Source organism: Dipodomys spectabilis, unplaced genomic scaffold (genome assembly GCF_019054845.1).
Source record: "Dipodomys spectabilis isolate Male_0828 unplaced genomic scaffold, ASM1905484v1 ptg000019l, whole genome shotgun sequence".
Taxonomy (NCBI): domain Eukaryota; kingdom Metazoa; phylum Chordata; class Mammalia; order Rodentia; family Heteromyidae; genus Dipodomys; species Dipodomys spectabilis.
Window position 1 is genome coordinate 10,099,039 of NW_024870696.1, and position 15,618 is coordinate 10,114,656.

The following is a 15,618-nucleotide window of genomic DNA, read 5'->3' on the forward strand; positions in this document are numbered from 1 at the left end:
ATAAATGAAACATATTTTATTTCATATATAATTTAGTTCCTGTCAATGTGTTTTCCAAAATAGGCAATGCACATATGTCAAATCCAGACCAAAAAAATCCAAAAGCTTCTGGTTCTATTTTAGGGATATTTAATGTGTTTCAGTAGATAGGTAAATGCTATGATGTGAAGAAATATTTTTGATAGTGCTTTAATATTATATAATATTGTACACTATTAATGCTTTGCTCATTTAAAAATGCTAAGTGTAATGGGGATTTGTATCTCATGCCAGTAATCCTAGCTATTCAGGAGTCTGAGATTTAGAGGATCTTGTCAAAAGTGAACTCAGGCAGGATTGTCCTCAAGTCTGTATGGCCAACCAATGAGCAAAATGCCAGAGTGAGTCATGGCTCAAGTTGTAGTGCAACTTTTATGATACATGTATTTTTTCAAAAGCTAAGAAAAGCCAGGCATCAGTAGTTCATGCCTGTAATACTAACTAATCAGGAGGATGAGATTAAAGTAACATTTTTGAAGTCTGTCTGGACAATAAGTCCTTAAGATACTTGTCAATTAATGTCTTAAAAACTGTATATGCAAGCACAAGTGGTAGAGCACTAGACTTGAGCACAAAAACTTTGGGACAATGCCCAGACCCTGAATTCAAGCCCCAGGACCTGCATATAACACATAACACAAACACACACACACACACACACACACACACACACACACACACACACACACACACACATGCATGCACGCACACAGTGATAATAAAATAAACTAGTAGTTTTGAGCTGTGACTGTGGCTTATAGCTACAGTCCTAGCTACTCTGAAGGCTGAAATCTGAGGATTGTGATTCAAAGCCAGCAGGGTTAGAAAAGTCTGTGAGGCTCTTATTCCAATTTTCCACCAAAAAGCCAGAAGTGAACTGTGGCTTCTCTGGAAGAGTACGAGCTTTAATAAAATAAATAAATAAAAATTAAAAAAGGGACAATGCCCAGAACCACAGTTTAAACTTTATCGTGTTTAAGAGTCATAAACTTTGCTGTCCATAATGAATTGAACCATAGTCATCAGAAATCAGGGGCCTATGTAGTGAGGATTACACATGTGAGCCACCTGAATCAGGATATTGCTAACTTTTTGTGGGTTAGATGGGTTAAATATTTTTAAATTTTTACTTGTCAAGGTTACATACAAAGGGGTGACATTTACATAAGTAAGGCAATAAGTCCATTTCTTGTCACACTTGTTACTCCCTCCCTCATTTTTCTCCCATTTTCCCTCCCCACCTCCAAGTTGTACAGATCATTTACAACATAGTGTCTTGTGAGTATCGCTGTTGCATTGGCTCCCCCTTGTCCTTTGTCTCACCATTCTGTTGTTCCCCTTCCCTTCCCTAATTCAGAAATGTATTTGCAATAGCAGGGAACCAAAATCATATACAGTGAAAACAGGAGTCATACCATAGTGGGAATAACATACAAAAGAAAGAAGAAATCACGTGGTACATTAAGACATGGACACAAGAGGTTGTATAAAAATTTTAATTTCTGTTCTTAATAACTACATTTGTTATGCCAGTATATTTTTATACATTTTCAACTAAAAGAATATATTTTATAGCATCTTTTAAGTGGTTGAACTGAACATGGACTAGATGGACAAATGTTATTGTGTACTAATTAAAATTTATTCATGGAAAAATCCATTTTGATTTTATTACTATAATTTTTTTGGTCATTTGGATAATAAAGATTATTCTTGAACCCAGTTCAAATAGACAAACTTTCATAACTAATGCGACTGCTGGTCACCAGTGGCTCATACCTATAATCCTATCTACTTAGGAGGCTGAGATCTGAGGATCCTGTTCAAAGCCAATCCTAGCAGGAAAGTCTGTGAGACTCTTATCTCCAACAAAAACCACTAGGAAACAGGAAGTGGCACTATATCTCAAGTGGTATAGTGCTTCACCTGGAGATGAAGAACTGAGAGACAGCACCCAGCCCAGAGTTCAAACCACTATCAACCAGAAAAACAAAACAAACAAACAAAAAAATGAAACTAATTCAACTGCCACAGTTTCCCTTATTTGTAATAATTAGTATGTATCTAGTATAATCTTAGCAGATGAGCAGAACAGCTCAATAGCTAGGTACATGTGACCATACAAGACGACACTAAGCAAAATGAACTCCAAGACATGGACACAAGAAGTTTTTCTTTGTTGTTGTTATTTTCAATGGAGTACATGATTTCTTTTTGTTTTGTGTTTTTCCCTCTATGGCTTACCCCTTTTGTCACTGTGTTTGATTTTGGCACCCTAGATATTGTTTACACATTTGTCTGAATCAGGGAAGGGAATGGGAACAACAAAATGGTGAGGAAGAACCAATGCAACAGACACTAGGTCACAAGACACTGGGTAGCAAATGGTCTGTACAAATTGGAAGATGAGGTAAGTGGGAGAAAAATGAGGGAGGGGTAACAAGTTTGACAAGAAATGTACTTATTACCTTACTTATGTGACTGTAACTCCTCTTCACATAACTTCCAGGAAAGCAGAAGTAGTCTTGTGGATCAAAGTTGTAGATCACTAACTTTGAGCAAAAGGAACACAGGGATATTGCCTATGCCGAGTTGAAGTCCGACATCCAATAGGAATAATAATTATTAGTATCATAATAGAAAACAATCATTAGACCTATCATCTAACATATTCAAAGGGCAGAATAAAATATGTACGCATGTTTCTATTCATTTTTTGTACAGGAAGTTTCTTTGGAGCATATTTTGAACAGATGCCAGAACATCTTTATTCCTAAAGCTATAGATGATGGGGTTAAGCATGGGTGTGACAAAGGTGTAAAATATAGCCAAGAATTTATCCTTGCCTGCAGTGTGGTAGGACCTTGGTTTCATATAGGTGAAGATACATGGTCCATAGTACATTGTAACCACAACCATGTGACAGGAACAGGTGGAAAGGGACTTTTTTTGTGCCTGTGAGGATTTCATTTGGAACACAGTGTGCAAAATTTGTATGTAAGATAAGGAGATGATGAAGAATGGGGTCAATAGAAACATAATTCCGCTTATATATATTATTCTTTCATAGTGTGATGTGTCTACGCAGGACAGTGTCAACAAAGCAGGGATTTCACAAAAAAAGTGATCAATGGCCCTAGAATGACAGAAGGATAAATGCATGATATTTACTGTGTGAACTATGGAGTTGAGGGTCCCAACCAGCCAGGCCCCTGCAGCCATGAGCCTGCTGACAGCATCCTTCATGAGCACTGGGTAGCGCAGTGGGTGGCAGATGGCTGCATAGCGATCATAGGACATGGCAGCCAGGAGGAGGCACTCACCACCCAGTAGACCAAGAGACCAAAACAGCTGGAAGCCACACCCCACAAAGGAAATCGTTCTGCTTCCGGACAGAAAGTCGGTGATCATCTTGGGGACAATGTTGGAAGTGTGCAAGATATCCATGAAGGAGAGGTGGCTTAGCAGGAAGTACATTGGTGTATGGAGTCGTGAGTCTCCTCGGATAAGGAGCATCATGAGTGCATTTTCTGTTAAGGTCATAACATAGGTGATAAATAGACATGAGAAGAAAGCTAGACTTGCTTGAGAAGAAGAGAAGAGTCCCACAAGTATGAAGTCACTATTGGATGTGTGATTTCCATGGCTCATAATGAAATTTTACCTATAAATAAAAAAGAAGAACATATATAATGGCAACACTAATGAGAAAGTATTTATATCACAAGCACAATAGTTTACATAATTATAATACAGTACCGAACTATGTTATAAACGAGTTAAAGATGCATATTATAAATTCACATTAAAAGTGTCTTCATCAGTTTTTGAATGGAACATGCTTTAAAGGTGGATATTAATTTACACAAACCAGTGTCATTTATTATTTTGAAAGCATTGTGTCTCCTACTTCTCAATCATCCCGTACCCTTCAGCAATTCCAGTTTTCTCCAAAATGACTGCATCTCAAGAATGCCTACTTCTGTGCTGCCTGTTGAAGTCTAATATCTAGCTCTAATCCTTGATTGCCTAATCATTCTTATTCTCATAAGTATTTCATTTGGCATAGCTAACACTTCTAGTGTTTCAACTAAGAATATTGTTGTTTCTTTTTTGTTCCTATAGTGATCTAACTTGATGTTAGATTTATTCATCACTATATACTATATTCTTCTAAAATATTTTGGGTACATAGAAGCTGCCAGAAATGATTTCTATGTACCTTATATTCAAAAATTTGCAATATAACTGAATATTATTTTAAGTTCATTTCTCATAAGCAAAAATTAAAAGAATATCATATTATTTCCAAGACTTTCCTATAAATATGAATATGTAATTAGCAAATATCTTGCTTAGTCTTTGTTTTACTGGAAATATTTTCAACCTAATATGTAAATAATGAATATATTGTTTATTCTGAATCCACAGTGATGAAGAAAATATTTTACTTCTTCTTATTTTGAGATTTCCAAAAAATGCATGTTTATTTATTCCTTACACGATAAAATAGTTTAAAAATATCTCTTCACAATTGAACGCTTTGGCTTCTAATAGTGTTTAACAAATGATACTAGCTGACTTAAGCATAGAAAATAATCAAAGAATCTTTTTTGCCTTAAATTCGTTTTTCATTGTAAAAACACTGTGCAGAGGGGTTACAGTTACATGAGCAAGGTAATGGGTACATTTCCTATCAAGCATCATTACCTCTTCCTTTGTTTTTCCCTTGCCATCCCTTCCCTCCCCTCCACAGCTACACTCCCCCCTCTCCTCCCTCCCTCCTCACTGCTTAAATCACAAAGTTCTTTTATCAACAGAGTATCTTGTACATCTCATTGTTACAATGGGTCAACCAGTATCCCTATTTAAGCATTTTGTTTTTTCCCTTCCCCTCCCCAAGCTAGAGAAATGTGTATACAAGATGCAGGGCATCGTCATCAAATACAGTGAAAACAGGGGTTACACTGTGGGGGAGGAACATACAAAGAAACAAAAAACCACATGGTACATTTATAAATAGGTTACGCACCATAGCAAGAAAGAAAAAAAACCACATGTGTCCCTTTCCTGGGGTTCGTTTCCCTTAACATCAACTTATCTGATAATATGTACATAGCTTTTGAACTTTTCTTCTTTTCCCAGACATATACTAGTTATTGCAAATATGGGAAATCATAGGACCTATGTTTCTTTGGTCCTGGCTTACTTCACTTAATATAAGTTTTTCCAAGTCTTTATTATGCCCTAACAAATGGGACGATATCATTCTTTCTGATCTTTTGGACAAACATGTCAGTATTTGTGTATTAATTTCAATTTTGAATAGAAGTGTTCTTAGCTGCTTACTATTGAAATCATCCCTGTTCTGAAATAACATTATACCTGTTAACATAGAGGTGTCCAAAGATTTTTTCTTCCAAGTTGCTAAATTGATATCTAGACTTTTTACCAGTGGACTTAAACACAGATTTTTTTTATTTTTTTTATTTTGTTTCCAATATTATTATAAGCCAAACTACATTAATTTTAAGTAATTATAATTAAATTAGTCCCATTTCTGTGCTGATTTTTAAATTAAAATAATTTATAAAAAGTGTTTCTTTTAACTTTGCTATAACAGGACTATTTTTGTTAACATTGGTGTCTACACATATAGTTTTGGCATCAATTTCTCTGTCACTATTTACCGAAGTGATAAAGAAATAATGGTGGTTAAACGTGTAAAAGTGTTTTTTTCTTTCTTGCTATTGTTTCGAACGTATTTATAAGGTGATTTTTTTGGGGGGGAGTGGAGGGGTGAGGGCGGAGTGCAGTCCAGGAGCTGGGAGGGCAGGGATGGTAGGGAAAAACAAAGGAGGAAGCACAATGCTTGATAATACCTTGCTCATGTAATTGTAACCCCTCTGTATGGTATTTTCACAATAAAACACATTAAAAAAAAAAAACAAAAGTAACAAATCAAAAGATATAAGGAAAATTCTGTGACTTCTCCCTGAAAAAAAGTTATTCTCACAACATATCATTGGTTAAACTTTAAGTAGAATCTATGTGTACTTACATTTTATAATATATGAGAATATAAAATTATTTTGGTGTTTACAAAAACCTTATCACTAATCTAATTGATACTTTTCCAAAAGCAGACATATGCCAGTTTGAGTTAGTGACCAGCAGATTAAACAAAACCTGATTTGTTACTCATAATAATACACGGACTAAGGTCTCAATTATATTGGAGACTGAATCAAATACTAAATAAGATGAAGTACAATCACTACCTTAAGCAGACAACATACAGAAAATATGTATAAGAGATGCATAAAACTCTACTTTCCTTAGGAATTAGTGCGCTATTGACTCAAATTATTATATAATTGTATGATAATAAAAGAGAAACATAAGCAGTATTCTTCCTAATACTCTGCAAAGATATGAGAAAAAATATATTTTGAGAATATTTAAGTTTCGATCTCTTGTATATGGAACAGTGATCACTTGTGAAATAATATCTGCAATATTTTTTATTTTTAGTTATTTTAAAAGATATAGAGAGAAGGATTATAGTTACATATGTCAAGTAAAGAGTACATTTCTTTTTGGACAATGTCAACTCTTCCCTAGCGCTCTCCCAGTTTTGAAATAAATATTTATCATCCATGCCACATGGTAAAATTTTGAAGATTAAATGAGACAGGATCAAAAACACCACCAACATAAAAAAAGACATAGGAGCCAGAGCCTGATTAGATAGTGCATACTCAGTGCAGCATTCATTATTATATTTATTACCACATTAATTAAATTTTTACTACTATTGCTATGATCATATTTCTATAATTCTTATTTCTGAACTTTTACTAAGCATTTAAGCTATTGGATAAAAGAAGAGAGAAATCTAACCAGGATGTTATAGGATATGATAATTAAATAAACGCAACAGAGTTAAGAGTATCAGAATGATACTGCCTACATAGTGATTGGTAAATTTGTTCCCTGAAGCTCTGTGAAGGAGAAAGGAGGTATATTACTTGAGAAATGTTTGCCTTCCTTAGGAACAAACAAACATACAGAAGATGGCGAGGTAGTAAGATGAATTCTTATGAAATCAGCCATATAATCTATATTTTACTTTCTTAATACCTTTAAATGTTTTAATGAACTATCTTTGTCCTTTCAACTTTTCAAAGCACTGTGATATAATCCATGATATCACGACATCATGACTGTGAGTTGCAATTCTATTTCTGACTCTACAATAGTGGTAAGTTTTGTTCATAAGGACGTTATCTCCATCATGACTGAAACTGAACTTGGAACGTTAATCCTACAAAACAGTCAGCATGTCCACCATAGCAAACAGGCCCAGGACAAACCAGCAATCAGGAAACCATCCTTGACAGAGAATGTTAACCATCTCAATACTCATGCAACAGCTTGTATATATTCTTCCTGTAAACTGACTCTCTTAATTTGTATCTCACCTAGTGTATCCATGTGTTCATGGTGGCTCTGAAGCACATGTTTTCCATATGTTCCTCAATTAAACAAATCCAATGTGTGCCAGGCAAAACACCTAAAACATGATCAATTTCAGCACCTGGTAGTCAGAGGACTATGGAAGTGTGGGAAATAGGCTACCTCCTGGACAGCTGCAACCCAGGAGAACTGGAGATGGCTGGAGACACAAGGCCTTGTTTGTTCCTTTATCTTGTTCTTCAGCACAGGGTGCTCCTGCAGTGTGCCTGTAATAGTTTCAAGGGGAGCACACCCCAGGGAGTCAGAGAGCTGGAACCAGCAGGTCATTTCCTGTGGACCTGGTGTCTCAGAGCAGTCTCAGGCTACCATGAACAGTTTTATCTTCTATGAAAAAAATTACAACCATCATTTGGTAATGTTAACACAATTTTATTATGTATAATTGATGTTTAAAATGGAAATTATGGAATTAATTTGATTTTATCAAGTTGATTATGACACGCAGATAATCATGACTTCATCACATGTCATTTTTGTTAAGAAAATACTAAAATTCTATTTATTCATAAGTCTTAACTTTATTATATTATTTATTGTACCATTTTAAGAACTCTTGTCCACATGTGTACATTTTGCCTAAATATTTAGCCTTTTTTCTTTTTTGAATTATTCTTTTCAAGGTGATGTAGAGACGGGTTATAGTTACATAAGTCAGGTAAAAAGTACATTTCTTTTTGGACAATGTTACACTTTCCCTTGCTTTCTCCTAGATTTTCCTTTCCATACTCACCTGTAAATTGTATAGGTCATTTTCAACAATATATCAAGTGAGGACCACTGCTGTATGTATTCAACCTGAGTCCCCCCATTTCTTTGACACCCCGTTATACTCCCAAAGAGATATTCTTTAACCTTCTTTAAATCTTTCTACCTATGATTTTTTTTTCATACCAATGACAGTTAAATTCTCTTGCATTTCCTTTATGGATGATGAGTAGTTCCTCAAATGTTTCTCTGTCATTCTTACCTCTTCTGAGAGTTCTCTCCTCAGCTCCCTTGCCCATTCAGTGATTGGTTTATTAGATTTGAGAGGGGTTAGTTTCTTGGGCTCCTTATATATACTGGATATCAGACCTTTGTCTTATATGTGGCTCATAAAGATTTTCTCCTACTCTGTTGGCTGTCTTTCTAGTTTAGCAACTAAGTCCTTAGCTGTGCTGGAACTTTTCATTTTGATGTGGTCCCACTTTCAAGTCTCTTTCCTATCTGTTTTGTTCCTGGGCCTTTTGAAAAAGTTTGTACCTATACCTATAAGGTCTAATGTTTCTCCTGCTCTCTTGCAGTAGTTACAATGTTTTGGGTCTGACATTGAGATCTTTGATCCACTTAGATGTGATATTAGTGTATCATGACCACTAGTGATTCACTTAGGTTTTTTGTTTGTTTGTGTGTGTGTGTGTGTGTGTGTGTGTGTGTGTGTGTGTGTGTATAGATACCCAGGTTTCCCAACACCAACTACTGAAGAGGCTATTTTTCTTCCACTCTATGTCTTTGGTTTCCTTACCAATTATCACATAACTGTATGTGTGTGATTTTATTTCTGGGTCTTCTAATCTATTCCATTGATCTTTAGGTCTATTTTTGTGAAAAACTAAGCTGTTGTTTTTTTTTTTTTATGATGGGTCTTTATTAGAGCTTGAGATCTGGTATTGTGATATCACTCACATTGTTATTTTTGCCTAGCATTGCTTTGGCTATATTAGGCCTTTTGGTGACTAAACCTCACCAAAGATGTAAAAAATGTTTATAGTGAAACTATAAAAATCTGAAGTAAACAATCAAAGAGGATACCAGGAAATGGAAAGGTTCCATGTTCATGGATAGGTACAATCAATATTGTGACAGTGGCCATACAGTCAAAAAATTATATATGTATATATATAATTCATTCAACAAAATCCCAAGGATGTTATTTACCTAGATAGACAAAATAATCCAAAAATTCTTACTTTTTTTCTTAAGAAAAATATAAAATGTCTTTTTTTTGTGAGGGGGGGAGGTTGGTCGTGGGGCCTGAACTCTGGGCCTGGGCGCTGTCCCTCAGCTCTTCAGCTCAAGGCTAGCACTCTACCACTTGAGCCATAGAACCACTTCTGGTTTTTTTCTTTTTGCTTATGTGGTGCCGAGGAATCAAACCCAGGGCCTCAGGCATGCAAGGCAAGCAATCTACCACTGAGTCACCTTCCCAGCCTCACAAAATGTCTTTCAAGAGATATATTACAGGGTACCAGGGAATCTGATCAATAATAATAGCTAATCAGTGTCCCGACGCGCAGGACGTCAACAAGGGCAGTGAACCTAAGCGAGAAGGAATGAAGGGACAAGAGACACGAAGAATGACAGCAAGACAGGGGTTCTGATCAAGCTGCAAATTTTTATTTTTCACACAGGGGTATTTATATGCTTGGAATAAAGAAGCTTTTTCATTGGCCATTAAGGAAGCTTTTTCATTGGCCGTAGCAGTGCAGGATGTTTGCTTAGGGCAGGGGGAAAGGGTGGTCGTTAGCAGTTGCAGGATGTTTGCTTAGGGCAGGATGAGGGTCGGATTCTGTAAACTCAGCCTCAAGATGTTCCAGTGAGATAGTCACGCCTATCATGTTGAGAGACTCAACTTTTGGCTCCCGACATCTCTCCCTTTTTTATTTAGAAAATTGACCATCAATTGTTGGCTGCTCTTTTTAAGGGGGTGACAGAGGCTCTGTTCCTCTAAGGGCCCAGGGTTTTTTTCCGCTCCCGAGCGAGCGTCCTCACTCAGGGAGGGGAATTTTACAGGCCTTGGCATGTTTTTTGAGGAAAGGGCTTGTGGGTATGCATGCCAACCGTCATGCACCAGAGCTTGCCACTCAGGGGTCTTGGGTTTTGGGATCTCGCGGATCCATCCCCCTGCAGTCTTACCTGCACCCTTGATTAGAGCATTTTTTCTTCCTCCCATAGGTGCATCCTCCCCCAAGCGGAGGGGCCTATAGGAGGAGGGGCGAACCTATCCCTTATGGCAATAGGTCTTGCCCGTTGAATGGTCAGGAGTTATGAATAAGGAGAAGGGTTTTCTAAATAAGAAAAAAGAAGGGGGGGGGTTCCCACTGGAACAAGCTCATGGCAAAACACTAATTAAAAGCCTGGGGTAAATCCTAGATCTTAATGCCTTGGTCTGCCATATCAAGGTGATGGTGATGAACCTGTATGGCTTTAGAAGCCAAGAGATCAATCTGTTGTTTAATAAAAGTTACAAGCTTATTTAAGCAATCCTCCAATGTTGGTCTGTACTGTTGCGCGAAGGTAAGCTACTTTGTTTCCACAGTCAACAGTTTGGCTCCAGCTACCGGGAGCCGAATAAAATCCTCCTTTGCATTGGCAGGGGACACCAAAAGAGTGGTCATGAAATTTTTTTGTAGCTGGAGGGCCAACGCCACCATATACAAAACCCCTTTAAAAGAAACACTTCAAACAGGAGGGTCCACGTCTGGAGTTCTAGCTGCATCTATAAGAGAAAAGGAATCATCCTCAGGGGGAAGGTTTCCCCTGGGTTCTGGTAAGCCATTCACCTGTTTTATCAAGCCTTCTGGCAGCCATCTTGGGGCCGCTTGTTCTTGATCTAAAATACAGGCTGAACCTTGCCCCCAGATAAGAACAGGATCTGGGCCCTTCCATTTGCCTGTAAGGGGGTCTCGCCACATGACAGACGGGCGGGCAGAACTGGAAGATGGGTGCCAATGCCTGTCAACTGCCGAGTGGCCTTCATTGTCCAGAGTTAGAAAATTAAGGGCGAACAATGTATGACTAAGGCGATCCCTAGGAGTGGAAAATGAAAAGGCAGAGGTTTTGAGGCGAGTAAGCCAGGTTTATAGGGTGTGGTGGGCTTTTTCTACGATGCCCTGACCTTGGGGGTTATAGGGAATCCCAGTAGTATGACAAATCTGAAAAATAGCACAAAACTGTTTAAACTTGGCACTGGTATAGGCAGGGCCTTTGTCTGTCTTTATGTGGGCTGGTTTTCCATTACAGAAAAGGGTAAAACAAGGTGAGAGAGAACATCTTTGGCAGTTTCTCCTGAGTGTGGTGAAGCAAAAACGAACCCCCTAAATATGTCTATGGAGACAGGTATATATCTTGTTTTTCCAAATTCAGGAAAATGGGTAACATCCATTTGCCAGATTTGATTAGGTAGCAGTCCACGGGGGTTAACACCCAGGTGTTGTACAGGAAGGGAGACAACACGGGCAGGGCATGCCTTTACTATCTCCCGTGCTTGTTGTCTAGTAACTTTACAAAGCAACCGAAGACTCTGGGAATTTAGATGGTGGAGATTATGTAATTCTGTAGCCTTTTGGACAGACCCAACAAAAACCGGAAAAATGGAACGAGTGGCCATATCAGCTTGAACATTACCCTGTGTAAGAGGGCCAGGGAGATCAGAATGTGCCCTAATGTGTCCCAGAAAAAACGGATGTCTCCTGGCCTGAATTAGCTGTTGAAGCTGAGTAAATAAAAATGCCGCATTGGAGGAAGCTTTAATAGCGGGTGAGATTTCTAGCAAGGGAACAGAATGAGTGATGTAAGCACTATCTGTATAAATATTAATAGGTTTATCAAAAAACGTCATAAAAACCTGTGTGATAGCAAATAACTCCACAAGCTGAGACTGAGATCAGAGAATCATAGTTTGAAGCCAGTCCAAGTACTCAAGTGCTTAAAACAAACACAAATTAAGTAAACCAAAGTAGCAGTGAGCTGGTGCAAGTAATCATACCTGTAATTCCACCTAGTTAGGAGGCTGTTTTCTGAGGACCATAATCACAGCCATTGTGACAAGGAAGTGTATCAGACACTTATGCTTAACCACCAAAAAGACAGAAGTGTAGCTGCAGCTCAAGTGGTAGAGGGTTAGTCTTTAGCATAAAACATCACAGTTACTAGACCCTAGTTTTTCAAGCCCTAGTATCAGGAGGGGAAAAGAAAAAGCACAGACACACACACACACACACACACACTAAAAAAAAACTACCAGTGATGTTGCGGTTTAAATGTCAGAGAGCAGCCTTGGGCCTAGTGATAGCTTGAGGTCTTCAATTTAAGCCACCGTACTGACATAAAATATGTAAAATAATACAAGCCCAATAATCAGCCTTAAGTTACTACATGTGAAAAAGACAGTACAAAATATATGAATTTTCTACTCATTTTTTGTTCAGTAAGTTGCTTTGGAGTATATTTTTAATAGATGCCAGAACATCCGTATTCCTAAAGCTATAGATGATGGGGTTAAGCATAAGTGTGCCAATGATGTAGAATATGGCCAGAAAATTATCCTGGCCTGTAGTGTGGTAGGACCTTGGCTTCATATAGGTGAAGATACATGATCCATAGTACATTATAACCACAACCATGCGACAGGAACAGGTGGAAAGGGATTTTTTCTGTGCCTGTGAGGATTTCATTTGGAACACAGTGTGCAAAATTTGTATGTAAGATAAGGAAATGATAGAGAAAGAGGTCAATAGAAAAATAATTCCACTTAATTATTCCTTCAGAGTGTGATGTGTCTATGCAGGACAGTGTCAGCAAAGCAGGTATTTCACAAAAAAGTGATCAATGGCCCTAGAATGACAGAAGGATAAATGCATGATATTTACTGTGTGAACTATGGAGTTGAGGGTCCCAACCAGCCAGGCCCCTGCAGCCATGAGCCTGCTGACAGCATCCTTCATGAGCACTGGGTAGCGCAGTGGGTGGCAGATGGCTGCATAGCGATCATAGGACATGGCAGCCAGGAGGAGGCACTCACCACCCAGTAGACCAAGAGACCAAAACAGCTGGAAGCCACACCCCACAAAGGAAATCGTTCTGCTTCCGGACAGAAAGTCAGTGATCATCTTGGGGACAATGTTGGAAGTGTGCAAGATATCCATGAAGGAGAGGTGGCTTAGCAGGAAGTACATTGGTGTATGGAGTCGTGAGTCTCCTCGGATAAGGAGCATCATGAGTGCATTTTCTGTTAAGGTCATAACATAGGTGATAAACAGACATGAGAAGAAAGCTAGACTTGCTTGAGAAGAAGAGAAGAGTCCCACAAGTATGAAGTCACTATTGGATGTGTGATTCCCATGTCCCATGATGAAATTTTAGCTACAAATAAAAAAGATGGCATAAGTAATGGGAAAGTATATATATATACATATATATATATATATGTATATATATATATATATATACACCAGTTGTTTCAATTGCTTTAATAATTATAATACAGTACCTATCTATAATATAACATGAATTAAGGATGCACATTTTAAAGGCACATTAAAAGTGTCTTCATCTGTCTTTGAGAGGACCATGCTTTAAAGGTAATAATTTACATAAACAATAGTTGTTATGCCCTATCTTGAATGGACGTCTGTGCCTCACTCATTCATGCCATAAACTTCAGCAATTCCAGTCTTTTCTCAAATGACACCATTTCAAGAATGTCTACTCTTGTGCTACCTTCTGAAGTCTTATTCTCATACTCCAACCCTTGATTTCCTGGTCATGATTATTTTCATAACTATTACTTTTATTACGGTCAACACTCCTAACTTATCAAGTAAGCAAATGTTGTTTCTTGTTTTTTCTCATAATAATCTAACTTGATGTTAGACTTACTCTTTTCTACACAAAAAGACCTCCAATAAACTGTAACGCCTCTGTACAGCATCTTTACAATCAAATAAATTTTTTAAAAAATTGAAAAAACACCTCCAATATTGGGGTACATTGCGGCTGATCAGAAAAGATTGCTATCCACCTTAAATTTAAAAATTAGTAAAAGAACTAGTTATTATTCTTTTTCTTTTTAAAATGTTATTTTATTGTAAAGATGCTGTACAGATGGTTTATATTTGCATGAGCAAGACAATTAATACATTTCTTGTCAAAAACATTGTTTCCCACTCCTTTGTTTTTCTCCCACTATCCCTTCCTTCCCTCACCCCTCCAAGTGTGTAAAGTTCATATCCAACATAGTGTTTTGTAAGTATCATTGTTGCCTGGTTACACAAATCATAGAAAAAGAATCACTGGGCATCTGGTTTGCTAAATTTGCTTATGATAGAAATACTAAGCCTTTCCATAAAGTTATTAAGTTTTCCAAATAATAAACATATGTGCATGAAACAACTATTGAATGATCTGCAAGCTTGGATATTTGTAGATAATTTTACATTTTTATGTATGGTAATTTTATTAAAAAGTCATAATCCTGGTAATTGTACTTTATGAATGTGTCCTGTGAAATTGGGTATTAATTTCCTATTTACATTTCAGTGCTATTGGATACTTTTAAAATTCAATTTAAGGTTGTATTCATTTTGGAAGTACAATTTTCTGACTTTATGTTGTAAAAATTAAAGATAAATTGTTTTCAAATTTGACTCTCCTTTGAATATACTACATTAGTTTAGAATAAATATAACCAGTTGAAAATACACAATTTACCCATTAATTCTTCATTATATGTAAATCTCATTGTTTCCATGATAATCAAATCTGCTTGCCTGAATTTAGTAGCTCCGAATGGAATATCTGTGACAGTGTGCTGTTTACTTGTATGAACTAAGATTCTAATTTAAAATGTTGGGCTGGGAAGGTGGCTCAGTGGTAGAGTGCTTGCCTTGTATGCATGAGGCCCTGAGTTTAATTCCTCAGCACCACATAGGCAAAAAGAAAAAAGCCGAAAGTGGCGCTGTGGCTCAAGTGGTAGAGTGCTAGCCTTGAGCTGAAGAGCTGAGGGACAGCGCCCAGGCCCAGGGTTCAGGCCCCATGACTGGACCCAAAAAATAAATAAATAAACTAATTTAAAATGTTTAATGACCTGTGGATACTTTGAATAAGTATCCACTTAGAGTATAAGAGGTTAAATTATAGTGCACAGCACACTGATTACTTACCTGTTTTTTCAAATCAAATAATTTTATTTCTTGTATATGAACATTAAAAACTGTAGGAAGATAAAGTATCAGGTAAAATGTTACATTTTGTACTGTCAAATTATTTTTTTGTGACTAT

General features: G+C 37.2%; 1 protein-coding gene and 1 pseudogene across 1 annotated transcript; both read right to left on the reverse strand.

Moving 5' to 3' along the window:
• Positions 1-2,748: 2,748 nt before the first annotated feature.
• On the reverse strand, positions 2,749-3,690 carry LOC122104001 (olfactory receptor 2AJ1-like). The gene has a single exon (XM_042674708.1). The coding sequence runs from the start codon at positions 3,688-3,690 to the stop codon at positions 2,749-2,751; it is 942 nt and encodes a 313-aa protein (XP_042530642.1).
• Positions 3,691-12,752: 9,062 nt separating this feature from the next.
• On the reverse strand, positions 12,753-13,688 carry LOC122103998 (annotated as a pseudogene).
• Positions 13,689-15,618: the final 1,930 nt, after the last annotated feature.